Raw genomic sequence first — 27,802 nt, 5'->3', positions numbered from 1 at the left:
CCTTTCTGTAACTCTAATGGTCCACCAATTATCTATGCTATGCATTACATGGCCTGCCCAGCTCCCTTTTATTCTCTTAATATCAACTAGAATATCGACTATACCCGTTTGGTTACTGCTCGACACCGCTCCCTTCCTGCGTCTTAATGTTACGCCTTACATTTTCCGTTCCATCGCTGTTCGTGTGGTCCTTAACTTGTTCTTGAGCTTCAAGTTAACCTCCAAGTTTCTTTAATGTGTTAGCACCAGTAGAAGGCAATCAATTTACAATATTCGTTACAATGACAGCCGTAAGCTCCCAGTCAGGTTTTGTATTGCCTGCCATATGCACTACAACCCATTTTCCTTCTTCTGCTAATGTCGTCCTCATGAACATGGTCCCTTATGGGTAGTTGACCTAGATCAACGTACTCCTGTGGAGAGATTGTGTCTCCTTGCCTCACCCCTTTGTCGATAGGTAATTTGCCATTTCTGATAGAACATTTATCTTTCAAATAGGTCAATCAGGTGACGCCAGACGTGCTGTGACTATCATACGAAGTTTACTTCTTAGCCGCCATCGCTGCCGCATACTCAACCGAAACGACGGAAACACAACTAAAATAAAACAATGTGACGTCTTTCCGCCCCGTGGCAACCGCATGTCGCGCATGAGCAGCTCCAACTGCTCTATACTACTCTAGCTGTAGCCATACTGCTCCTGCTCTGCCATTAGTGCTTCTGCCCTGATTCACCCATTGGAACGCAGTAACTCTTGACCGAACTCTTGACCGAATGGCGCATGTCCCTGGGACATGCGCCATTAATCATTCTAAAGAAAATCCTTTGACCGGACTAGCCGCATCGTTCTGAAACCCTAAGGGTCCCTAATTTGTCACTCCATTCCACGACGCAATTCAGCAGTTTAGATTGAGGAGTAAAATGATTCACAGTCCGCTAAGCATCCCTGCGGGATTTGAATCCGAAAGCATAATGACATCTCTAAGTGATTGCTTACGTTCATGATGCGCAACGTCATACATTTTCCCGCGTCCTACACGAGTCTACCTTAATCCACCTTAATCCACCTTGCTCTAGTTTAAAGTTAGTCACCTAATTTGAACTTGTTCCAAATTTCAATATGTGTTACTACCAAGGTCATACAAGACTCTGATGGTGTCACTGATGATGATGATGATGATGATGATGATGATGATGATGATGATTGTCACTCGCTGCAAACAACGCCGACTTCTATTCCTCATGGAACATTTAACGCTTTCGCATTAATAATGCATGCCTTTTCATGGGAGTTCCGCAGCGGTTTTACTGCGGCGGGGAAGGGCCTGCGAAAGCTCCGTCGATGTAAAATGCAAGCGCAGCGCAACGTGTGTCCAAGCCGCGCATTTTCCTAGAACCGCTTTTATCACAGATTTTAAAACAGAACTTATCTTGCGTACATCTCATTGCAGTCGACCAGAACTTACTTATTTGCCGGTAACGCGGCGATGTTTGTTTTTCACGTCGCATTATAAAAGCTCGATAATGGAGCCCAGACAGGAGTTTCAGCTACTCCGGCAGCGAAAGCTGACGCCGTGGTGCTGCAAGACAACACACGGGGCATCACTAAGACCTTGAACAGCAAGCCACGACCATGTTAGGACGCAGCATCAAGTGCTCCAACTGCTGCTGTGTTCGAGAGAGGCCGTGAATATGCAGGAACCCTAGTGCTTCCAAACAGTGTGAAAACGTGCTCAGGCTACGACATATCGGTTTGCAGATTTGCCTACATGTGTGATGGAATTTTCTTCCATATACATTTTTTTCTATTCTTTTTATTGATATCATTCACTCCCCTCTGTAATGCTCTTCACCTTGTGGATTATATATATTTTTCTTTATTCACGCCCACCGCAGTGGCAGTCCCAGATCAGCTACTGCTTCCAGCTCGGAGGCCTACTGGACAATATGAATGCATACGAGTACCTGTACCTGGTCGGTCGGCTGCGAGGCATCCCTGAAAACGAATTAAAACCCATGGTGGACAGCATCATATCCGTCGTCGATCTCACAGAGCACGCCTCAAAGGAGTGCGGCGTGTACAGGTTCGCGGATTTACATTCATGCGTTAACATTCTAAGCGTACTTGAACCACTTTCCGTCGACAATGTATGTACGTACGTTTATGTGTTTGTTTATATGCATGTTCTTTTGTATCTAACCATTTTCCTGCCTAGCTGGGTCACTGGGAAGTCCGTTTATCGCACAGGTAGCGCATTGGGCGGCAAAGGTGAGCTAAAAAGGTTCGAAACTAACCATCAAACAAACTTGAGTAAGTGAACATGTGGCAGTGTTTACATACGTGCAGCTCTTCAACAGAACTATTTCATACCTATTTCGGTCACTCAGTATGTGCCAGTAAGTGTGCTGTTCTTCAAAGAACATCTTCGACGCCAACTTGGGTAATTAGGTATGCGGTACTGGCAATGCGCCTCCCTACAATGGCGAAAATGATCACTTAAGTTCTCTGATGCTGAGTGAAATCAAACTCAGGTCACAAGAGTTCGTTAACGAATATAAATTGGACACATTAGCAGGCTGATCTCTAAGCGCCCTGGGTATGTGCCGCTTTCGATGAACGACTTTTTCGCCAATGCGTTATCAAGCTGCACCATAAGTTCCCTGGGCGTAATCCGCTCTTCAGTGAACCTCTCGCCAACTCGTCAACATAGGCCACGCGTTTCCCAGTGTTCACGCACACCGCCGCACTAAACATTTCGGACGCCACGTGCAGACTTCCCGGCGGTGGCCTAAAATGGCGCCGGGTATTTTTAGCGAAGCCCGAAACAGGAGTCCCGCTGCAGAATACTCTTCATACATAATTCATTTTGATGGTGGCAATATGTGTTCTCGCTGTATTCAATGAATGGTAATGCATGGCCGTCGTCAGTCATAGTCAGACGGGTCATGCCGCTACTTTTTACAGCCAGGCTGTCTATGCCTAGGTTCATGTGATTTCATCGTGGAGTAACGTCGACAGCAACCTATCAACACTAATGGCTCATACCCCAAAACGAAATGACTCATACCCCCATATATCAGAGGCTGCAAGCACTCATCAAAGCGAAGCGAACAGATCGTACAGTTTTGGAAACACACACATAACATAAACACAATATACAGCATACAGCATACTGTTACGGAAACATACAAGAAGAAGAAGGCAGAAGAAGATCGCGAGGCGCTCGCTGCTGCGCGTTGTTGCTGGTCAGCCATCTTTAACTACACTGACTCTGCTTGGGTACATAGTGTAAATACAGCCTTTCTATACTTTCAACATCCCCGTAACATATTAGTGGAAGCTGCTGGGAACCCCGGCTGAAAACGGAGCTCCCCGTCGCATCCCCGTCCACACCCTGAATGACGGTGAGCACGCGGGATCAACATGGTTGCCACTTCCAACGTCACCGTCGCCACAACCCTTCGGTTGTGGTTGTGCAACCCAAGCACCCTGGAACTTTCTGCGAGACCGTTGGCACCGACGTTGACGAGTGGGTGGCGATGTACGAATGCGTCAGTGGAATCAACAGATAGGACCCTATGCTTCTTCAAGCTAACCTGTTGTTCTACCTAAGAGACACGGCAAAGGTGTGCAACGAAAACCACGAAGAGGAGCTAACCCGCTGGGACCAATGCAAAGAGAAGTTGACCGAGTTGTTTGGCAAAACAGCTGGCCGTAAAATTGCCACAAAGCAGCAACTGGCCTAACGTGCCCAATCCCCCACGGACTCCTATGTCTCGTACATCCAGGATGTGCTAGCGGTTTGTCATCAAGCCGATCACGACGTCACAGAAGCTGGAAGGTCACGCACGTACTGAAGGGCATTGCTGACGACGCCTTCAATCTGCTCATGTGCAAAGGCTGCTCGACAGTTGATGCTATCATCAAAGAGTGCCGACAATTCGACGAGGCCGAATCTGACGAGTCTTGCAATCATTCGCCAGACTTCCAAATACTGATGCACTGTCGACGTGTGAAGATCAACCCGCACAGCAGCATGCGTCTCCATCAGAGGATGCGGTTTCAATCGTTCGACGTGAACTGGACGCGATGGCGCCCGCAGCTTCCTGTTCGCGTAGCCCTGACGCTAACTTTTTCCAGTTCCCCTCGTGCAAGCCATCGTTCGCCAGGAGCTTGAAAACACTGGTTGACATTCTGTGTGTGCTGTCGCCAACCCCAGAGCCAATGAATGCCCTGCTACTATTTTCGCTCCACCCCGACGCTTTTCTCCGCGTTATCGCAACCCGACTGAGTGAAGAACCACCGACGACTGAGCCGTTTTGATGGACATGCCCGCAATATTTCGCCCACCACCGAGTCTAACAGCGCCGATAACTCTCCTAAGAACACGTGGTACAGTCGCTCACCACCGCCACAAAGACACTAGTCTCGCTCACCGCAAACAGGTCTCCCATCTTCCGGTTCGACGCGGCCACGTCGCCTTTCGTCTCTTGTGGCTTTTGGCCGCACCCTTTCGGAAAACTCACTAATGCAGCCCTCGGAGGTGGTGCTGCATTGCTTACTTCTGTAGCAAATCCTCCGTCTGTGCCCAAAAAGAGAAGTGTTATTGACGTTAAAGTAGATGGCGCTCCTGTCCAAGCACTCGTCGATACTGGAGCCCACGTGTCGGTGATGCGTGCTAGCCTGCGTGGACGTTTAAACAAGGTCCTCACCCTGGCCCGAGGGCTTCGTGTGGCCGATGGCGGCGCGCCGATTGTTCTTGGAATGTGTACTGAGTGTACTGAGTGAATCGACAACTGCCCTAATGACGTTCTCCTTAGATTGTACTTTATACCCAATCATTCTGCTCTCATCGACTGCGGAAACGACGTTCTTCAGTTACAAATGCCTCAACTCGCCAATGGTCTGAGCACCGCCCCTCCGCACCGAGATTTGGGCTGTCCCCAAATCTCGCTCGCTTAACGATGTGTGTCTGTCACCCGAGGAAGTTACTTACGTCACTCTGACCGACCAACCACAGGTTCCAGACGGTGAACGTGTCCTTCACCCCATCGTCGACGCGCTTCTGAACCGGAACGTTGCTGTTCCGAATACGTTGGTTATGGTTACTAATAACGACGTCATTCTACCATTTCTGAATTTTAGCCTGTGCTCTCAAGTGCTTCCGGCTGGCATGTTCTTCGCCAGACTATCTAGTAGTTCCGAATTTTACATTGAGAGTCTACATGCCGAGCTTATTAGCCCCAATTGCTGCTCACAGCTCTGGTTCTATAACGGGTGATTTCGCGATATGATTGCACCTGGCGTCACCTCTGCACAGGCCACGGACGTCTCCTGCTCGAATTGTACAGTGACATCTTTGATTTCGGCGAAAGGCCTTTAGGCTAAACGTCTGTTGTTCACCACCGTATAAAAACTTGGGACACTAATCTTGTTCGTTGACGTCCCTATCGTGTATTGCATGCTGAAAGTTGCGTCATCCGATCAGAAGCAGACAAAATTCTCCGCAAATGGGTCATCGAGCCATCAGACAGCCCTTAAGATTCGCCTGTCGTCCTTGTGATAAAAAGATGGTACCTGGCGTTTTTGCATCAATTATCGCTAAACAAGATAACGTGAAAAGACGTTTACCCACTACCACGCATCGATGACACCTTGGACTCCTTGCACGTAGCTAAATATTCCTCGTCCATTAATCTTCGATCCAGCTACTGGCAAATTTTAGTTGAAAAAATGGACCGCGAGAAGAAGGCCTTCATCACGCCGCATGGTTTATATCAGTTCAAAGTCATGTCCATTAGCCTTTGCAGTGCTCCTGCGACAACTGAACATATGATGGACTCTCTTCTGCGAGCGAGGATACAAATGGACCACCTGTCTTTGTTGCCTTGACGATGTTATTGTTTTTTCTCCCACGTGCGGCAGCCACCTTACCGGACTCACTGCCACTCTTGCGGTCTTCCGAAAAGCCCACCTCCAAGTGAACTTCACGAAATGTGAGCAAGGGTGCCGTCAGATTGCCGTCAGATTACCGTGTTGGGATGCCTCCTTGACGCATCCGGCGTACAACCAGAGCGAGAAAAAGTTCACATCGTTCGCAGTTTCCTTGTGCCACGTTCTCCTTCTGACGTGCGCTGCTTCGTGGGCTTGTGTTCTTACTTTCGCCGTTTCGTCAAAAACTACACATTTGACAGATATTCTAAAAAAGAACACGCTATTCTCATGGCGCCTGGAGCAGGCTCACGCGCTCGCCGCTCTTATCGAATTTCTGACCCCCCTCTCATACTTGCCCACTTTGATCGAGCTGACTGACAAAAGCGGCTTTGGCATCAGCGCTCTTCTCGCCCAACAACAGAATGGTACCGAGTGCTTGATAGTCTATGCCAGCCGCCTGCTCCCACCTGCCGAGAGAAATTACTCCATCACCGAGCGGGTGGGCTTGACATTAGTTTGGGCTGTCGCCAAATCGCGGCCATATATGTACGGCCGCACGCTTTCGGTCATTACAAATCACCACACCCATTGCTGGCTGTCTTCCCTCCGCAACCCAATAGGACAACTTGGTCGCGGAGTTTTTCGGCTCCAAGAATTTTCAGTTATTGTCTATTATAAATCTATTACAAGCGGTGCAGCGGTGGCGAAATAGCTACCAGCTATTTCCTTATTAACTTAGTAGTAACTTAGTAACACACAGGAGTTCTATAGCATTAACGAGAGGGTGGAAGGTCTTGTGAAACCTACGAGGTACAAATTGAAGGTCGTACAGGTCTACGCCCCTAGATCCAGTCATGATGACGAGGAAGTCGAAAGCTTCTACGAAGACGTGGAATCAGCGATGGGCAAAGTGAAAACAAAATGCACTATACTGAGGGGCGACTTCAATGCCAGGGGAGGCAAGAAGCGGGCTAGAGACAAGTCAGTGGAGGAATGGGGCATAGGCTCTAGGAATAGCAGAGGAGAGCTATTAGTAGAATTTGCAGAACAGAACAATATGCGGATAAGGAATACCTTCTTCAGCAAGCGGGATAGCCGAAAGTGGAAGTGGAGGAGCCCGAATGGCGAGACTATAAGTGAAATAGACCTTATAGTCTGCGCTAACCCAGGCATCATACAACATGTGGACGTGCTCGGCAAAGTGCGCTGCAGTGACGATAGCATGGTAAGGATTCGATTAGGCTGGACTTGAGGAGGGAAGGAAAAAACTGATACATAATACGCCGATCAATGAGTCAGCGGCAACAGGGAAAATAGCGGAAGCTACAGAATACGTATTCAGCTTTAATTCAGGAATAGGACCTTAGTGTTGAAGATATGAGCTACAATCTTATGTTCATCATTAAGGAGTGTGCAATATAAGTCGGTGGTAACTCCGTTAGACAGGACGCCAGTGAGCAATCGCAGGAGCCGAAAGATGTCGTAGAGAAACGCCAATGTATGAAAGCTTCTAACCCTACAGATAGAATAGAACTGGCAGAACTTTTTAAGTTAATCAACAAGCGTAAGACCAGACATAAGGAAGTGCAATATGGATAGAATTGAACATGCTCTCAGGAACAGAGGAAGTCTAAAAGCAGTAAAGAAACAATTAATAGCAAGAACCAGATGTGTGCGTTGAGTTACGAAGCCGGCAATATCATTACTAATATGGATGAGATACCTCAATCACTGAGGAGTTCTATTGAGATTTGTACAGTACCAGTGGCACAGACGACGATAATAGGAGAGAGAATGGTCTAGAGTAATCTTAAATTTCACAAGTAACGGTAGAAGATGTAAAGAAAGCCTTAAGAGCCATGCAAAGGTGGAAGGCAGCTGGTGAGGATCAGGTAAAAGCACATTTGTTGAAGGAAGGTGGGCAGATTGTTCTAGAAAAACTGGCCACCCTCTATACGCAATGCCTCATGACTTCGAGCATACCGGAATCCTGGAAGAACGCTAACATAATCCTAATCCATAAGAAAGGGGACACCTTACTGTCCGTTACCTACAAAGTATTTACTAAGCTAATCGCAAATAGAATCAGGAACACCTTCGACTTCTGTCAATGAAAGGACCAGGCAGCATTCCATAAAGGCTACTCAACAATAGAGCATATTCAAACTATCAATAAGGTGATAGAGAAATGTGCGTCATATAACCAACCCTTATATATGCTTTCATTGATTACGAGAAAGCGTTTGATTCAGTCGAAACCTCAGCAGTCATGGAGGCATTACGGAATCAAGCTGTAGATGAACTGAAAGTAAAAATGCTAAAAGATATCTATGGCGACTCCACAGCCACCGTAGTCCTCGATAAAAAAGCAACAAAATCCAAAAAACAAAGGCGTCAGGCAGGCAGATATGATCTCTCCAATGCAATTCACAGCGTGTTTACAGGAGGTATTCAGAGACCTGGATTGAGAAGAATTGGAGATAAAAGTTAATGGAGAATACCTTAGTATCTTTCGATTCGCTGATGATATTACCTTGCTTAGTAACTCAGGGGACCAATCGGAATGCATGCTCACTGACCTGGAGAGGCAAAGCGGAGGGGTGGGTCTAAAGATTAAACTACAGAAAACTAAGGTAATGTTTAACAGTCTTGGAAGACAACAGCAGTTTACGATAGGTATCGAGGCACTGGAAGTGATAAGGGAATACATCTACCTAGGACAGGTAGTGACCGCAGATCCAGATCATGATACGGAAATAATCAGAAGAATAAGAATGGACTGGGGTGCGTTTGGTAGGCATTCTCAGATCATGAACAGCAGGTTGCCATTATCCCTCAAGAGAAAAGTATATAACAGCTGTGTATTACCAGTACTCACCTACGGGGCAGAAGCCTGGAGGCTTACGAACAGGGTTCTACTTAAATTCAGGACGATGCAACGAGCTATCCAAAGAATTATGATAGGTCTAACGTTAAGGGATAAGAAAGGAGCATATTGGCTGAGGGAACGAATGCGAGTTAATGACATCTTAGTTGAAATCAAGAAAAAGAAATGGGCAGGGGCAGGACATGTAATGAGGAGGGAAGATAACCGATTGTCGTTAAGGGTTACGGACTGGATTCCAAGGGAAGGGAAGCGTAGCAGGGGCGGCAAAATGTTAGGTGGGCGGATGAGATCAAGAAGTTTGCAGGGACAACATGGTCATAATTAATACATGACCGGGGTAGTTGGAGAAGTATGGGAGAGGCTTCTGCCCTGCAGTGGCTGTAACCAGGCTGACGATGATGATAACAAGTCTGGAAATCTCCACAAGGACGCTGACTGCCTCTCTCGTCACCCCGTGGATCTCCCTGAACCTGCATGATGGATTTTTACAGACATGACCGACATCCGTGCTGAACAACAACGCGACGCATCCTTACAGTCCATCATAGCCGGAGCGCTATCGGCATTCTCTACCACCGCAATGTCAAACCTGACAGCCCTGAGTTGCTCCTTGTCCTTCCTCGTCATCTGCAATCCGTCTCTCTCAAACAACTCCACGATGCACCAATGTTGGGAAACCTTGTAGTTTTGCATTCCTACGACCACGTACGACGCTGGTTCTTCTGGCCTGGTGTCTAACGCGGCGTGCGTCGTTATGTCGCAAATTGCGTATTGTGTCACCGCTGGGAGAAACCTCCCCTGTCCCCTGTCGGAAGACTCCAGCCAATTGAAGTTGCCTCTGTACCAATCTTTCGCGTAGGCCTTGACCTGCTTTGCCCTTTTCCGACAACGACTAGAGGGAATAAGTTTATCGCCATCGCTACTGATTACGCGACACGCTACGCGGGCCCAAAGGCGTTGCCAACGTCGCCGATTTTCACCTCCGGGACATGATTCTTCACCCCGGTACACCTCGACAGTTACACACAGACCGCGGCCGCTCGTTCCCGTCACGAATTGTCGACGACCTCCTCCGCTATTGTGCCACGGAGCACAAGCTGTTCACCGCCTATCACTCACAAACGAACGGTCTTACGGAACGCCTCAATCACACACTCACAGCGATACTGTCGATGTACATCTCCAACAATCTACGCGACTGGGTCGCCACGCTGATCTACATGACATTCGCGTATAACTCATCCCGACATGACACAGCTGGATATTCACCCTTTTATCCTTTGCATTCTCACAACTCCACATTGCCGTTTGGCACCATCTTCACTTCTGTGGCACTTGTTGCTACTTAGTACGCTCCGGAAATCATCGATCGCGCTAACATGGCGCGTCAAGTCACCCAATCTCGTTTATCAGTCTCGCAACCTATAGAAAACGACCGGTATGACCAGCGCCATCGCGATTGTTAAGTTCGCTCCATGTGCTTGGGTGCTTCTTTGGTCACCATGTCGTCGGTCAGCCTCTCCCAGAATCTTCTCTCTCGATACACAGGGCCTTATGAAGTCATACGTCAAGTTAACGACGTCAATTAGGAGATTTCGCCGTTACAGTCTGATCCATCCTAAAGTCCGACACCTGTTGACATCGTGCATGTTTCGCCGCTCAAGCCATCTTAGCTCGCAATTCTTCGCCTACCATGCGCTGAGACGTCACTTAAGCACCCGGGGGCTTTGTTACGGAAGGATATAAGAAGAGGAAGGAAGAAGATCGCGAGAGCCTGGCTGCTGCATATTGTTGCTGGTCAGTCATCTTTATCTACACTGACTCTGCTTGTGTATATAGCGTAAATACAGTCTTTCTATACTCCGAACATCTCCGTAACAATACAACAAACATACATACAACATACAAGATAAAGAAATAGCTCAAAGAAATATCCGAACCACATAATTGATGATAAGGCCTTCCTGCACCTACACGCAATGCGATGCGCGTAGTGCTTCCCGCATAAGTGTCGAGTGAAGATTGCTTTTGCGCAAGCTGCCGTGGTGACGGCAGCTTGCGACTTGGGGAGTGACGTCCCTATAGCTTTTCGTACATAAAATAACCTGGCTATTACGTTATTTTAATGTTGTAGTAGCAACACTATGGGTCGCGGCATGCTTTCAAAATTACTAATACTCCCACTGCTACTATTACTGTAAAACAACATTATTACCATTACTCTAAAACCACGAAACATTGCATACCTCACTGAGCAGTTGTGGTTTTCAACAGCTTCGCAAGACATCCGCTTTCTCGCAATGCTGGGATGGTGGGCCCATTTTTTCTTCAGGCTGCAAGCTGTGCACTGAACAATTATAAACATGCCCGGTATCACTGCGGTTAGTGCGACAGTCTACCAAGTGTACAATGACACATGGGCATGTGTTGAGAATCTAATAGGTGGCAATGGGTAAAGTTCGTTTTACAGCGAAGCTGTGTATGGCAAAGATCCCGGGAATCGTCGGCGTAACCTCGACACAACATCATCATCAGCGATGGCTCATAGCCCCAAATAGGATGGCTCGTACCCAAGTAAGGCTGCGGCTGCAAGCACTCGGCCAAGTGAAGCGAACAACGCATATATTCTCTGCAATTACGCGTACAACATACAGTACCACAGGCGCGTGGATAAAGAACCAGCTCAAAAAGAGCATCCCAACCACATAATTTCTGCTAAAGCGCTCCCACACCTAGATGGTGGCTATGGTGTTGGGCTGCTAAGCACGATGTCGTGGGATGGAATCCCTGCCAAGGCGGTCGCATTTCGATGGGCGCGAAGTGCTAATACATGACTGTGCTTAAATTTTGTTTGCACGTTAAAGAACCCCAGATAGTTTACGGCGTGCTTCATAATCATATCGTGGTTCTCGCCCGTAAAACCCCACAATTTAATTATTTTGCGCCTATATGCACTGCGAAGCACATAGCGCGCCCCGCATACGCTACCTGGTGAAGTTTACTGTTGTGGTTTGTTGCTGTGGTGAAGTTTACTGCCGTCGTCGCGGCAGCATGACTGTATCATACGAAGCCGAGGGTGACGTAACTACACATTCATACGTAAAATACGAGCCCACCTAGCAAGTGATATGAGGTGTGACAGTGCTATAAGAAGGTCATGTGGAGTGAGGGCTCCTGAATAGCATAGGAGGCACGGCGAAGTTCTTTCTCATCCACTCTTCGTGACCGTACGGCCGTCGAAACGTTTTCGAGTTATCATTAGGTAAAGGCGCATGTGAATGCCACCACGTGAATAATTTCAACCCAGGACACAATGGGTAATCGTTCAGGTGTTGTGTACAGCTTCGCAGTACAACCACCGTCGCAGCGTGTATTGGGGACCATTTTATTCCCTGTGTTTTACCATCGCACTTGAGAGGGAGGGCTCCGCCCATGGGAGCGAAGCTACTGGGCGCGAAGCGATTGGGGGGATCTTCGGTAGATGTCGCTTTAGGGGTCACAGAAAAAGACACATTGTTACTGCGAATTGGTTCAGCGTTCTTTGTTAAGCTGCGCATTATACACAAGTTTATGTTCACGGCTGGCCGGAACACATGCAGAGCATGCCCAGTTGGCACGTACTCGTCCCCTCGCCGCCGACCGTGCCACTGGCTGAGGGCCGAAGACGCGCTGCGAAGCGGCACACCTTATTTAACGTGAGCCACGGGGACACAGGCCAACCACAGGAGATTTAAGAAGAACAATTACGCTTCGCTACTGAGCGCTCTTTGCCCACCATTGTAATGCCGTTTGACGGAAGTTTAGGTGACTGACGAAGCAATACGCGTCGTCTTCATTCATATTTATGCAAAGACCCGTTTTGAGGTGCAAAATATGCAAGATTGCTTAGCTAAAATCCCCACAGGAGAAAGATTTCGCAGCGAAAGGTCGTCGCAATTCTCTCGGGTCGAACAAACGCAATAAAGCAGGTCTCGTATAAGGCAGCAAGAGCCACACAGAGGCAGAGTCGAAGCCGACAGTTGGTGCGCCCAATACAACTAGTCACGCTATCCGCTATTGCTGGGGCCGCTACGACTACGGATGAGCGACCCTGACTAAAGCCCTTTCTCCTACAACGATGCTTTTCCTCGGCACTTCGTGGTCGAGCCATTGCGTGCGTCAAAGGGTGAGTCCTCAGTGCCAACCAGGCCTCAGTGCAGTGGGACTTTCGCTGCTGCCTACTGCTAGGCCAGCTGGACCAATTTGGGGGCGCTTACTGTCCGGCGAGGCTATCTTAACCAGCTGTTCCTCCCTCCTGGTTTGTGCGAGTTATGTGTAGTTCATGACGGCAGCCTTTGCGCACCCACTAAGGGCACATGGACTGCTCGTCGCGCAGACACGACATCTCATCGAGTGCACCTGCAAAACGAGGGACTGTACACGTAGGGTGTCAGGGTGCGGCCGTGTTTCACCAGAGGCCAGGGCAATATTCGAAGAAGAGGCAGTGTGGGAACTCGTTCTAGCAGCACACAGAAGGAGACCAGCGAAATCACGATAGAAGAGTCGGAAGCCCGGCGCAGTGGTGGTCACGGGCCTGATAACCGGGGCTCGGACCTCGTACTTATCCTCAAGATTGAACATACATGGCGAAACTTGACATACACGGGGATAAAACACTATAACATAACGTAACAAGACGCTGAAGAAACAAAATATATTGCTACAACATCGCACATAGTATCAGGAGATGCACTGGAACTGATAAAACAAATTTGTTGTCTGTCTAACGCAAATGCAACTGTGTATACTGGCTCGAATTGGCTGAGCAGAAATTGTACAATCTGCTAGTTTTATCGGCATTTGGTGTCTCTTTATGTCCAGGAATTTCGAAGGGGCAATTTCCAAAATTTTTCCGTGCGTGCACCAAGTGGCTCTCCCATATATACGAATCATTAGCGGAAGCTCGGCATTTCCTTCTCGCTTTCTTTCTATCCGAACAGAAACATTCATTGGACAATTACGAATAGTGAATCCTCGAGGGGAGTATAAATGGAAAAGTCATTGCAGTTCAGCTTTTCAATTAAGATAGAGGACATTTCAAATTTTCGCACGCTCATAATCAGTACTCAAGGCCCTGCTGTCTGCTTTAAAATAAGTGGGCGAACAAATTACCTTGCCACGTGAGACTAGCCACAGTCAACTGAAAAGTGAAGGCCACATCTCAGATAAAAATACACGGAAAGTGGCAGATTACTATCAGGGCTACCAGTACACCGATCTAGGCATAGATAAACTCAACAAAGCCTGTTGACATAGGCAAATACAAATTGGGAGTTCATCGTAGCATTCAACGCAATGTTTCAACATTGCTTTCAACACAAGAAATACATCGTGTTTCTGTGTTTGTATGCTGCATTGAAAGTTACTATGGATTACACAAGCCCAGGTAGCATTCAACGCAATGTTTCAACATTGCTTTCAACACAAGAAATACATCGTGTTTCTGTGTTTGTATGCTGCATTGAAAGTTACTATGGATTACACAAGCCCAGCGTGTTATTTTAGATTGAAGCTGATTATGCGGACCCTGTGCCATCGTTGTCGGAATTTAGCTAAAATTCCGAAGATAATGCAAGGCTAGGTCAACCCGCCCTTTCAAGAATAAAAATCACTCGTAGAGCCATAAAAAAAACCGCTTCTAAAGCGTGATCACCACGCAAAGCACGCAAAATCCAAAATTACGTCATATAATGGCGCAACAAAATATTTACGCTAAAGACTACTTGCCAAATTGTACTTACATGGTGTAACACTCGGTGTAACTTACACAACTTCGCTCTTCGACCATCTTCACGATATGGAAGGGTCAGTTATATTTTTACACTGATTTCGATACTTAAAAGTACACATTTAAGGACACTATAACACAAAGCTCATGGCAACGTTTGGGTATGCTCGAGCGAGATTTCCGTCGTGCATACTTCAGCAAACCATGTAATATATCAACTATATTTGGAATGTTTTACTCAGTTAACGCTCCATGATCAGAAACAATGCTGAACATTTTCGTTCAGTTCGTATTGATGGTGTTTGGAATTCTTGGGCTAGGACGCTAAAAGGAAATATGCAATTGTTTTAACATGGTTTGAAAACGCAAATCACAAACTTTTACACAAATCTGCGTAAAAGCTTCCTGTTCGGATGAAACAACTTTGCCAGCGGCGTTCGTTGTTACTGACGCTTTGATTTGTTTTGAAATTGCCTCTTTTCATAAATTCGATAATGCGTGATTGCCAAATAGCGCTATTGTCTATCAATTGATTTGTAAAACTAAAATACGGTCACTCAAGTGACCATAGTGAAGAAGCGGTCGCTGAGTCCTTTATAGTTATTCACCAAACATTACTACTTCTGGCTGTGATTTATTACACACAATTTTACATGACTGCTACGTATGGCGTAATTATTTCATTGAGCCAAGATTAGCACACCTCTTTCCTAGCCTGCGGTCAATAGGCGCCCCCTCTGGACATAAAAATGAGCTGATCTGACGACTCGTAACGGCGTCCCGTGGTCAACTCAGTCACTCTGTTGTTCTTTTCTTTGGGGGGGGGGGGGGAGGTAGTTTTTTTTGTTAACGGCTACCGCGATAGGTTCCACCCTATTTAACGCTGCTCGCGCAATCAGCAACATCCGCAAACGTTGCTTTGCTGACGTGAGTGACCACTTTCTTTCCCTCCCCCACTTCCAGCGGGGGCAACCGCCGAAAGTTGACCATCGCTGCCGCTCTGCTGGGAGTGCAGCCGTTCGTGTTTCTGGACGAGCCGTATGCTGGGGTGGACGTCGTGTCACAGAACAAGATCTTGCGAGCCGTCGCAGAGATGAAGAAACGCTCGCAGACGACCTTCATACTTACGTCGCACAAGTGAGTGCTGTCGACGCGCAGCAGAAGTCGTCAGGGAACGAATCGAGCGAGCAGAAACGGGAGGCTCAATTTGTTAGTCACAACGAAACGGAGCCACTCCAGAATCAAGCCCAAGTATGAGCATAGAGGAAACCGACGCTTATTTCCTAACTCTTTCTTGTCTAGTTTTTCCTGCAGCAATCCTAATGTTCTCCTGTAGATATTCGATCAAGACCCTCAAAACAGAAGAACATGGAACACAGCCTTAGCGGAGGGCAGCTCAAACCGGACGACAGACGTTAAATCACTAACTCGCCCAGCTTGCTGTGGTAATTCAGAAAAAGGCACCTGATTTTATATGTGTGAGCGGCAACACTGATAATTGCATAATTTGTCGACTTTGTGAAGCAGATGAATGTCGCTTTCACAAATTTACATGCGTCAGATCAAGCTAGGATTAAGCCTTCTGTGTTTGATGATGCAGCCTGCTACCTAATGCATATAAACTGCCTTAGGTAGCACAGAAATGTCCTTCAAATACTGTGTCGCCGTATCTCGCACCATTACGACAGGTAATCAAGAGCTACGAAGGACCACATGCTCTTTACAAGACTCTGTGTTTCGGCGAGTTCATGAGAAAAAGCTTGGAATGATTGTTAAAACGCGAGTAGCATTCCTTTCTATACATTTATCTGACTCTCTCCGTTCAGGTGTGCGTAGCAATGTGTTCTATTGATTGAAAAATATTTGACCATGAAGGTCTGTTGCAAATGCACAAATAATACTGCAGCGGTTAACTAATTAAAGGAGGGTAAAATACAAAATGCCTCTTGTAAGATACGATTCCACATTCTCCACATGACGTGACCAATGCTCTACCAATTAGGCTACCGTGACGGCTCTTTCATCGTCCAATTTCTCGGATGTTTTAGAGCGCAGCTCTTTGGCGTCCGTTCCTGGGTTTCGCGTCGTCGTCGGCGTCGGCGTCGTCGTCGGCGTCGTCGTCGTCGTCGTCGGCGTCGTCGTCGTCGGCCTCGTAACCAGCTCGCCGACGAATCTGCTCCGCCGCCGCCGCGCATGCGCGCTGTCGGCTCTCCGGGCGAGGGAGGATGATGGAAGGGAGGAGGAGAGACTGTGGAGGAGGGCTGGCTACACAAATGGCTCTTTGGCGTCCGTTCCTGGGTTTCGCGTCGTCGTCGGCCTCGTAACCAGCTCGCCGACGAATCTGCTCCGCCGCCGCGCATGCGCGCTGTCGGCTCTCCGGGCGAGGGAGGATGATGGAAGGGAGGAGGAGAGACTGTGGAGGAGGGCTGGCTACACAAATGGCTCTTTGGCGTCCGTTCCTGGGTTTCGCGTCGTCGGCGTTGTCGTCGGCCTCGTAACCAGCTCCGCCCCCCTTTCATGCCCCCAGCGCTAGCAGCGACCGACTGAAACCGCTTTCGTGAGTCCGCTACGGCACTCACGAAAGACGTCGTGCACTTCCTACAACTCGCATTAACCGTCCATCGATCCACACCGATGTTAGTAGTGGGGGACTTTAATGTTGACATAAAGACAAACAGCGATTTCCTAACACTTATGCGGGAGAACATCCCGTTCCTCTCGCTCGTAACGCGTCCCACGGCTGTGACAACCTCGCGAGGCACTTGTATAGATCTCGTCTTTGAGAATCAAGCATTGGTGTACCAAGTCGAACATATATCAGTCTATTTCTCCGACCACAAAGCTTCCTTCATGACTGTCAAGAACTGTTAGTGGAGTCTTTGTTAAAAGAATACGTGTGAAAAATAAAAAAAAAATTCTGTGATAGCGCATACATGTGTTGCTCGATTTCTTTGCCTCAATCTATCGAAAAGGTGCAACAGCTTATTTGCTGCGCTCAAATTTCGCATTAGGAAGTAACGTAATCGTCGGTAATTTTTTTGTTGTGACAGCAATTTTATCGAGACTTAAGGCGCATATGTGCCGTCGTCGTCGTCGTCGTATTGTTCCGTATAAAGTCCAAGGATGATGACATCGCCGTCGGCGCGCCGTTTGCTGCATGTGAGCGTGAAAGCGTGCGACGGAGCGCCGACGACTGTGCTTCAATCTCGCGCTCGCAAGGCAAGAAAGCGGGGCGGAAGCGTGCTGTCTTCCGCCGCGCTCTCTGCAACTATATGGCTTTTACACAGTGAAAGGTTTCGTTGCGATTGCACAGTAAAGCACGACGCTCGCTTACCACACTGTCACGAAAGTTATGTCACGCCGATACGCTCACGCATTTGATAACCTGGATGTATTAGGCCCGTACCTTGAAAAAACAAGGGAGAAGCATGCAAAATGAATAGCGATTATTTTGGGGGGAAATTTGAGATAAGCCGCGAAATGGCCAGGAAATTTGTTCAAGCAGTGCTCTCCACTTGAAGCACCACGTCAAATGTGACCTTGGGCTTAGACACATGCTACCTACGCTAGTGACGAGACTTGGGTGAGTTGGTGGAAGTTCGTGTTGGAACAAGCAGCAGGCGGGTAATGGACAAGCACCAAGAAAAGCGGATCGCAGACATTTGAAAGCGTTTCATCGAATGCAGCACGAATATATATGCACGTGCACATGCGCAGCAGAGATCAGCGGGATGCAAGAATAGTCATATCACTTAGAATAAATACATGCGTTAAAAACCGAAGCAAAACGAAGCCGAAAACGAAGAAAAGTGAAAAAAACTGTTTATCGCCGAATAAAATCAAAGGTGGAAAGCTCTTTTTTTAGAAACTAGCATTCTTTCATAGTAAGGCCAACAGATTGCTTGAAAACAGATTTTGGTCCTTCGTCAGTGTTAAGTACATAAGTTGTCGAATAAACTTTTAGTTTGGAGTCAGGGACGCGAGTTATCAATTATGTTACCTGCGCTAAATCCGATGGAACGCAAACACCTGGCACTGCCACCGAAACCTCTACGCGCTCATGCCCAGGTAAATACTGCGCTGGTAGCACGTTTCCCGAATCTTGCGGCAGACTAGTGCGTTTTGCGGCATTAGTAATCTTAGGCTTGGCAATTTCGCAATGGAACACTAGCCGCCTCTCGAAGGGGCAATAGTCCTCCTAGCAGAAGAGCGGCATGTGTGTCGGCGGTATCGTTGTTCAGTTTTAGAGCAAAGCTTTACAGCTGTTGCTGCTGCTGCCATCACCACCACCACGTCGGGAGGTACTCTCCGAGGACAGACTGTATCGATTTCAGTTTATTGTACGGTATGTTACGTTTCTGCTATTTCTGAAAAGTAATCGCCATCGAAATTTGTCGAGTGGACAAATGACTCACGGCATGCATGCGGAAAGCCCCATCAAATAACAATAGCGTCTAGGCAAAACTACGGAAGTGGTAGCGTTCCCACTTAGTGTTGCAAGCACTTCTATGCCCGCCACAACAGCTTTGTCACTCCGTCATTGCTTGAGGTCGCGAGTGCGATCCCTATGGTGGAAGCCGCATTTCGACAGCGAGGGGGGGGGGGGGGGGTGATACAAAACCACTCGTGCACTTAGATATGGGACCCTGCTAAAGAATCCGAGAGCATCAAAACTAAGCCGAAGTCCATCACTATGACTTGTCTCATTATTCAGTTGGGTTTTTGGCACGCACAGCTTCATAAGCCATCTTAAGTTTAACACTTCTGCAACGTTTCGATGTTTCCTGCGAGGCAATGATAACGCTCAACCCTTCTCAGCGATTACGAAATATGGCGCACAACACCACCTCAAGCCGACATGGGTCCCTGTGTCTTCTACGTTTTACGCCAACAAGCAGCAGGAGTCCACGCAGGGTAACGTTTAGCATCAACTTACTTCTGTCGTATGGGACTAAACGTCGAAGAAGTTATATATTCACTGTCCGCATCGCAGCTATGTTATCGGCAGTCAAATCAAAGAGCACAGAAAGCTTCGCTTACATCGATTTCCCCAGTGCGTGAAATCTGCATAATCTTTCATCAAGTACAAGCTATTCGGCAAGAATTCAGGACTAAGCAGCTGCGGTCACGAAAGTCCGGGGACAGAGCTTCCAAAAAAAGGTTTGCTTTGAAAGTGTAGCCAAGTTGAACTCAATCCAGCGAAGTGGAAGGTTGAAAGGCACGCTGCTGTTGGAGCATTCGCTGCTCAGGAACAGGAATCATCAAAATCTGGTACGTAAATTTAAGCACTGAGGATCCTGCGTCAGAATATATTGCAAATGCCGAGTATGTGTCAGTCTCTTTCACCAACATTGATGTAACAGGGCAACTGTAAGGTTTTAACACGTGTTGTCTTAGGAAAGCCAACGGTAATAATGAGTGGCCGCCACTTGAAGCAGTTGCGCAATGAACATTTTTGAGCGCCCCTCGTAGGCGCCCGTTCCTGCGGCTAATTTCGGCGTCCCTCGTAACCTAGCGAACGAGCACAGCGAATGACAACAGCCCGAACGCGCAGCGCAGCGGTAGACGCAAGACGTCTATAACAAAAAGAGGGCGAGGAAAAGGCTGCAGTGGAACCCTGAGGCGGAAAGCGGAGGAGGAGGGTATGGCGAAAGCGTGAGAAAAAATACCGTGGTGCTCCGCTAGACGGGCTCTGCGGCGACGATGGGAACGAGGTGGCGCCAGAGTAGTGCGCACCTTCTGTTCACCAATGACGTCACCGGTACCATATATGGTACCAATATGCCTCGAAATGAAAACACGCATGGAGCTACACCCCAATTTCATAATGTGGAGAATCTTAATCGTGCGTGATTTTTTTTTGCAAGGTTGCACATGTTTGAACCAACTCGTAGCAGTTCTAGCAGCATGGGGGAAGGAAAAACTAAATTATGGGGTCTTCCGTGCGAAAACCACGATCTGATTATGATGCACGCTTGACTCCGGAAACGCGGAAATTCGGGCCACCTGGGGTCCTATAACATGCACCTAAATTTGAACAGCAATTTTAGGTAGTGTTGAAATTCGCCGGAAATATATAGTGCATCTAGCCACGTTCGTGGCCGCATGCGTACGGGAGACCCCGAAACCACGATATTACAATTGAGAAATACTATGTAGTGTCACGTGCCGCCATCAGAAAAACCCCTGTACCGCGGATAATTCAAGCATGTTTTCAGGCATTTCAAATATACGAAGTGGGCTTACAGTAACTGTACTGACATGCCTTGCGCTGACATTAAAGTCAAAACCATCGCTCCTCCCCCCCCCCCCTCGAAAAAAAATGTATTCCGCGGATAATTCAAGGATGATTTCAGGCACGTAGGAAAATCTGGGTGGGGATTCTCCAAGATGAGGTAGCCTGACAACGTGCAGGTTCATCTGATTGAGCTAGCTTAGATGCTCGCTTCCCATAGTCAGAGATTCAAATCCCTGCATCGTATTTTTTTCTTTTTTTTCGTCAAGGTGGGAAACTTGAATTCAACTCCCCAGTAAGCTACATCTCCAGGCCAGGAGTCGCGCCTGGCCCCGGCAAAAACGCCCAGAGCAAGTGAGGCTATTCTAACCCATGGGCAACCAAATTAGTAAGACCCACAAAGCTTCAACACGACACTCACTCACCTGAACAAGAGGTGGTCTCCCTGGTTTAGTACTCGCCCACTGCCTCCCGAATGACTCACTTGACTACCTAATGGCCCTCAGTCCTCAGCAGCTGCGGAGCGCCTGACCAAGGCGGCGGTCAAACCTGTAGCTTAGCGGAGGGGGCTAAGAATATCTGGATCCGGACAGGCCGCAAACAGAAACTCACCCTTGCAACGTTTAACACCCGAACCCTCTCGAGTGAAGTTAGGCTAGCAGGTCTCTTTGAGGAACGATCGGGCTTTGTTTGGTATATCATTGGCCTTAGGGAGGCTGGAAGAACTGGTGAGGCTTATACAATGCTGACAAATGGCCATGTCCTGTGCTGTAGAAGACTACCAGAAAAACAGTTCGGAGTTTACCTCAATTTGAAGAGAAAAAGAGTAAAATTCGTCAAGAAGAAACAGGCCACTCTAGACGCAGAAAGGGTAAAAGCAGACAAATTCAGGCTGGCACATACACACACGTATGTGCCATAGAACCGAGAGATGAAGATGACATAGAGCCAACGAATGAAACTGCAACTAGGCTGGCTTTAGAAGGAGCAATTAAGTTGAAGGCAGGAAACCAATGCAACGAGTAGGTAAGCGCTCCCAAGAAACAAAGGACCTAATAAAGAAACGACAAAGATATAAAGTGTCCAGCTCAAGAGGTCAGATTCAAGTCGTGGAGCTGTCAAAACTAATCAGCAAGGAGAAAGTAAGGGATATTCCAAGTTATAACATGAAAAAGACTGACGAAGCAGTAAAAAATGGACGCAGCCTCAAAACAGTGAGAAGGAAACTAGGCGTCAGACAAACCGAGATGTATGCGCTAAAATATAGGCAAGGCAATATCATAAACAATCTCGAAGATATAGCAAAAGCAGCACAATTCTATATTGACCTGTATGCTATCCAAAGCAGCCACGATCCTTCCATTCGAAGTAGTATTGAACAGGTTACAGAGGCTCCCTCTATAACTAGCGATGAAGTTATAAGGGACTCGCAAGACATGGAACGGCGGAAAGCAACAGGAGAACGCGGTCTGCCAGTCGACTTAATCAAAGGTGGTGGAGGCATAATGCTTAAAGTGTAGCGGCCCTTTATGCGAATTCTTTATTGACTCTAAGTGTCCCAGAGAACTGGAAGAATGCCAACATTATACTAATCCACAAAAGGGGAGACGTTAAAGAATTAAAAACTCACAGGGTCATTAGCTTACTTCCAATATTATATGAAACATTCACCAAGATAATATCCAATAGAATCAGGGCAGCACTGGACTTTAGCCAACCAAGGGAACCGATAGGTTTCAGGAGTAGATGCTCTACAATGGATCACATCCGTGTCATCAATCAAGCATTCCAGAAATCCGCAGAATACAATCAGCCTCTCATTTATCTTTGAAGAATTACGATAGGCATTTGATTCAGTCGACGTACCAGCAGTCATAGAGGCATCACGTAATCAAGGAGTACAGGATTCTTACGCAAATATCTTGTGAAGTACCTACAGAGATTCCGCAGCTACCTCAATTCTCCACAATGAAAGTAGGACTATAGCTATAAAGAAAGGGGTCAGACAAGGAGACACGATCGCTCCAATGATATTCACTGCTTGCTTGAAAGAAGTATTCAAGCTGTTTAACCCGGAAGGCTTAGGAGTTACGATCAACAGTGAATACGCCAGCAACCATTGATTTGCAGATGGCATTCTCCTATTCAGCAACACTGGGGACGAGTTACAGTAAATGAATGAAGACCTTACCAGCGAGAATATAAGGTGAGGTTGAATATTAATATTCAGAAGAAAACGATGATGATCAACAACCGGGCAATGAAACAAGATTTTGCGATCACGGGTCAGCCTTTAGAGTCGGTGAAGGAGCACGTTTACCTATCTCAAATAATTACAGGGGACCCTGATCATGAGAAGGAAATCTACAGACGGATCACATCCTGTTTGGAAGCTTACCAATGTAATTAAAAAGAAAGGTGTACAATCAATGCGTATTACCAGTGCTGACCTATGGGACAGAAACTTGGGGACTGACAAAGAAGCTCGAAAACATGTTAAGGACTGCGCAAAGAGTGATCGAACGAAGAAAATTAGGCGTACCGTTAAAAGACAGGAAGAGAGAAGTGTGGATGAGATAGCCGATATTCTAATTGACATTAACAGAGAAAAAAATGGAGCTGGGCAGGTCATGTAATGCGCAAATTAGATAACCATTGGACCATTAGGTTTACAGAATGGGTAACAAGAGAGGGGAATGGCAGAATGGGGAATGGCAGGGAATGGCAGAGGGGAGTGGCAGAATGACATGGCAGCACACTAGGCGAGGCGAAGAAATTATTAAATTCGCGAGCGCTAGTTGCAATCGCTGGTGCTGGACAGGGGTAAATCGAGATCACCGGGGGAGGCCTTCGTCCTGTAGTGGACATAAAATGTGCTGATGATGATGATGAAGCTCCAGGTTATTATGTCCTTTTTGTTCACCTGAGATGCTCCAACAGATGCAGTTTACAGAAGTCACACATCCATTTTAAGGGCGCAGAGTTAGGGGGTTTTGAACTTCGAGCTCCTGCTACTTCGAAAGTTACCAATTTTCCTCGATTTTGCATAAACAAGTATGTATATATATATATATATATGTGTGTGTGTGTGTGTGTGTGTGTGTGTGTGTGTGTGTGTGTGTGTGTGTGTGTGTGTGTGTGTGTGTGTGTGTGTCCAGACAACGCACTGACGTCCTGAGTATGTCCTCAGTACGTCCCCGCAAGGACATTGCAACGTCCTGAGGACATCCTCTACTGGTCCTTGCAAAAAGCCTAGAAAGGTCCTCATGTCCGGCCTCGGCACATCCTCAGAAAACCCTCAGATAGTCCCCAAGGATGTTTCTAGGATGTTTTGAGGACTTATTATGGTGCACTGTAGACTTCCCTGAATGCTGAATCTTGGCACTCAATAACCTCGTTTAGCATTTAACAGAATATAACACTAAGGCATGCTTATGGGCCGCATATATTGCTATATTGCTGTGTCCAGAAGTCGATCATTAATGAGAGGAATGCCTTCGTAGCCTCGGCTTCCTGGTTAATATGCAGGGCTAATTTACATATATTAAACACCCAAGGCCAACAGAGCATTATCTGACAAAAGTATCACAAGCTCTTTTCACGATCAGCTAGTTTTCATCATGTATGCACAGTAAGGTTTGGTGCTGCTTAATTGCCTGATGTGTGGTTGTAAATTGAATCGACTACTTCATCTATCACACGAAACACCACGTTGTGCCCAGATAATGTCCATTCTGCCTTCTGAATCATGGTTGAAATTCCGGCTGCAAGAAAATTTAATTTTTCTGTACCAACGAAAATGAATCTACGTGGTTATAAAATGTACCTGTAGCAGGCAATGCATACGGATAATGGTCATGGCACGTACTAAAGCAAAGACAAATTTCACCATTTCCTGAATGACTAGAGTTTATTATGAAAGACCGTGATGGCATTTGCCAAAGCCAACATTTCTTCAACAAAGTGCAGTTTCCTGACTAGAATACTATGAATGACTGTGCTGGTCCTTGCCAAGGCCAGCAATATTTCTTGACCAAAGTGATTCCTCTTGAAATTGAGCTGTGTACTTGAACTTTGAGTCATTTAATCCAAGAAATCTGAGTGCACATCCAGCGAGCCTAGAAGAGAATCATATACTGTGATGATAAGCACTGGTAATGACAATGGTTATGCAAGAATATAAATATTGCAAGTACAGCAAAGTGCAACTAAACATGCAGCTATGTTGGGTGCCAGACAGCATCCAAATTGTCATATGGGGACAAAACCCATTAGGTTGAAAACACTCGGTTTGAAATGCTAAGTATTCAGGTAGGATAATGATGTTGTGAGTGTTTTTCACGATACTCTAAATACAAAACTCACCTTCAGATTTGAAATCCTTGGCCTGCTGTTTTCGCAGTTTTTCGCCAGAGTGGCACAGCCACACCTTTATTACACTCTCGACATCGCTTCTTTTTCATGTATGAAAATTTTCCATTACAGCCCCTCAAAGACGCATTGGATATTACTTACACAAGATTCTGTATATACAGGCTCAAAGCAAAGCATTCACAGTATCCAGAAACAACAGGAAATTACATATTAGCCATCTTAACTCGCCCAAGTACAATAGTACTTGGCTCCGCTGGTTTAACACTCCTCAGCGTGACATTTACGAAGTGTGTAAACCCGCACAAGTTTGACTTTTGAAAGCGAGAAAGGAAATGGTTCAACCAAGATTCTTTTTACCGACAATATAAACATTCAGGCAGTCAATGCCTTGCTTGGGATCGTGTCAGCCCCTTGCAATGCAGAAAAAAAATTATTTCCTTTTTTGCCAAGCCAACTGTACTGCACAACCACTTGTTGGCTTAGCGAAATTTCTCAATTGCGCCGTGTTGCGGGTCCTATGCTGCTGCCGCCAAGACCATGAAACTGTTGCATCTGTAAAACATGGGTAGCGATTAAGGGGGAGGGCGGGGGCTTGTTGGTGAATCATCAGGAATACTTTTGATGCAGCGCTAAATGTAACATGGACACTAGGAGGCACATAAAAAGATACACAATGCTACTAGCAACAACCTGTTCTCAAAACCAGACCGCTTATATACCATCAGTGGCAAGTAGACATAGATCACGTGGAAGCACTGAGACATGCACTATGAAAGTCGCACTATCGAACCATATTCACGGCCCACGACAGTCTACCAGAACAAGTTGTCACCGCTTATGCAGGAAGTTTAACTCCTTAGGAAACAACACTATTGATGACTTGCTAATGCAAAATTCACTAAGTACGTCAATATGCTCGGCCTCAGCAATCAATCTGGCCAACAATAACCATGTTTTCGCCATTATTATTGCTCGGTAGAAAGAAGATATCACCCTATTGATTGTTGAGGCAGAGCATATTGACATACTTGGTGAATTTTGCATTAACAAGCCATTAATAGCGTTATCTCCCAAGGAGTTAGCTGTCCTGCGTAAGCAATGACAATTTCGATAGTGTGACTTTCATAGCGCATGTCTCAGTGCTTCCACCTGATCTATGTCGGCTTGACTCTGATGGTATAGAAGCAGTCTGGTTTTCAAAATAATCATTGTTGCTAGTAGCGCTGTGTGTTGTCTTTTTACGTGCCTACTAGTGTCCATGTTACATTTCACTCTGCACCACTATTCATGTAAAACATGCACTGGAATGTCAGTTTCATATACGCAAGCACATATGATACGGCAGGTAAAGAAAAGAAAAAATATCAGACCAAGCGTGTCCTTGTGCCATCATTTGTTGATATATCGGCACCAAATTCTTCGAATGCCTCGATGTCCTCGAATGGTTTGTGGACCACATCCCTTGCGGGCCAAACTGTCAAAGGCCCACTGCATAGCTGTTGTGTAATGGCATCAAGTTGGCGCCCTTGGTGCTCAACGCTAATTAAAATTGTTTGCAAGGTCTTGAAGACTTCGTGTTCAAAATATACAAATATTGAGGTAACAATAACAATGCAATAAAAAATCTGCAACTTACTAACATATTCGAAAAGAAATGTAAGTAATAATTGTATTCTACTAGCACTAGCCTATGGAGCTAGAACTTTGGTAGCTAAGAAAATTGAAAAAAAAAGCCAATCATGCAATGAGCAATGAAACAAAAAAATTTGTGTAAATGTAGAAGGTATTGCAAATGACATTCTAGTTTAGAATAAGGGGAAGTGAAATTGGAAAGGTTGTCTTATGTATGTAATCGGTAGACCAGATGAATGGTGACATATAAAAGGAAGAGTAGGCAGTCGAGAGCTGCAAAGAATTACGCAGACAGACTGACGAGATCAAGAAATCCGCAGGCATAGGCTAGGTTTGGCAGATGAAGCATACATTCAATTTGAGATGCAAGGTAGAGGCCATCCAGCTGTAGTAGACAAGGCAAGCTGACAATGAAAACTCAGATGATTCACACTCGTAGTTTATTGTTTATTTCACAGCGACAGCAAAAATACATGCACAAAATAGTCTTAAATTTTAGGGTGGTTGCTTGGGCTAGTTGGTACTTCATGTTCAAAGTAACGTACAGCGCGAAGGACAAGGACTGCGAGAGGTGACATACATAGCGCTGGCAAGGATCTGAGAGACGATATCCTACACAGTGATGTGTATGTCGTCTCTCGCAGTCCTTGTCCTTCGCGCTGTACGTTATTCTTTATCCTAAATTTTGTCCAGGGTGTCACACTCAACTATGGTTTTGGATGCTAACCATTATGTTAAAAAAATCCCAAGGAATCTAGGTATGCATTATGCACAGGCAGAATACGTAGCACCAGAAAGCATTTCAAACTTGAACACCAGTCTAATAGAATGTAGTTTTGCTTACCAGATGGCCCATTTACGGTTGAAACCGGCCTGCTCGTGGACCTTGAGGTAGGTGCTGCAACTTATTTAGCAAATGGTAGTGAATTTCCGCACAAAGTTCTTTTCCAATGAAATGTCCATCAAAGGCAC

The 27,802-nt window shown here is 46.5% G+C and overlaps 1 protein-coding gene across 5 annotated transcripts in view; it reads left to right on the top strand.

The window, feature by feature from the left end:
- The window catches only part of LOC135907185 (phospholipid-transporting ATPase ABCA3-like), a 279,026-nt gene that overhangs the window by 234,957 nt on the left and 16,267 nt on the right, over window positions 1-27,802 (top strand). For all 5 annotated transcript variants that reach the window (XM_065438859.1, XM_065438861.1, XM_065438860.1 and 2 more), the window contains 2 exons: window positions 1,897-2,084; window positions 15,553-15,726. In XM_065438859.1, coding sequence (XP_065294931.1) covers window positions 1,897-2,084; window positions 15,553-15,726 — 362 coding nt within the window. The remainder of the gene's footprint in view (window positions 1-1,896; window positions 2,085-15,552; window positions 15,727-27,802) is intronic.

The sequence above is a fragment of the Dermacentor albipictus genome, chromosome 9 (assembly GCF_038994185.2).
Source record: "Dermacentor albipictus isolate Rhodes 1998 colony chromosome 9, USDA_Dalb.pri_finalv2, whole genome shotgun sequence".
In the NCBI taxonomy this organism is placed as follows: domain Eukaryota; kingdom Metazoa; phylum Arthropoda; class Arachnida; order Ixodida; family Ixodidae; genus Dermacentor; species Dermacentor albipictus.
Note: the sequence above shows the minus strand (reverse complement) of the source record. Positions and strands in the feature narration are given on the sequence as shown.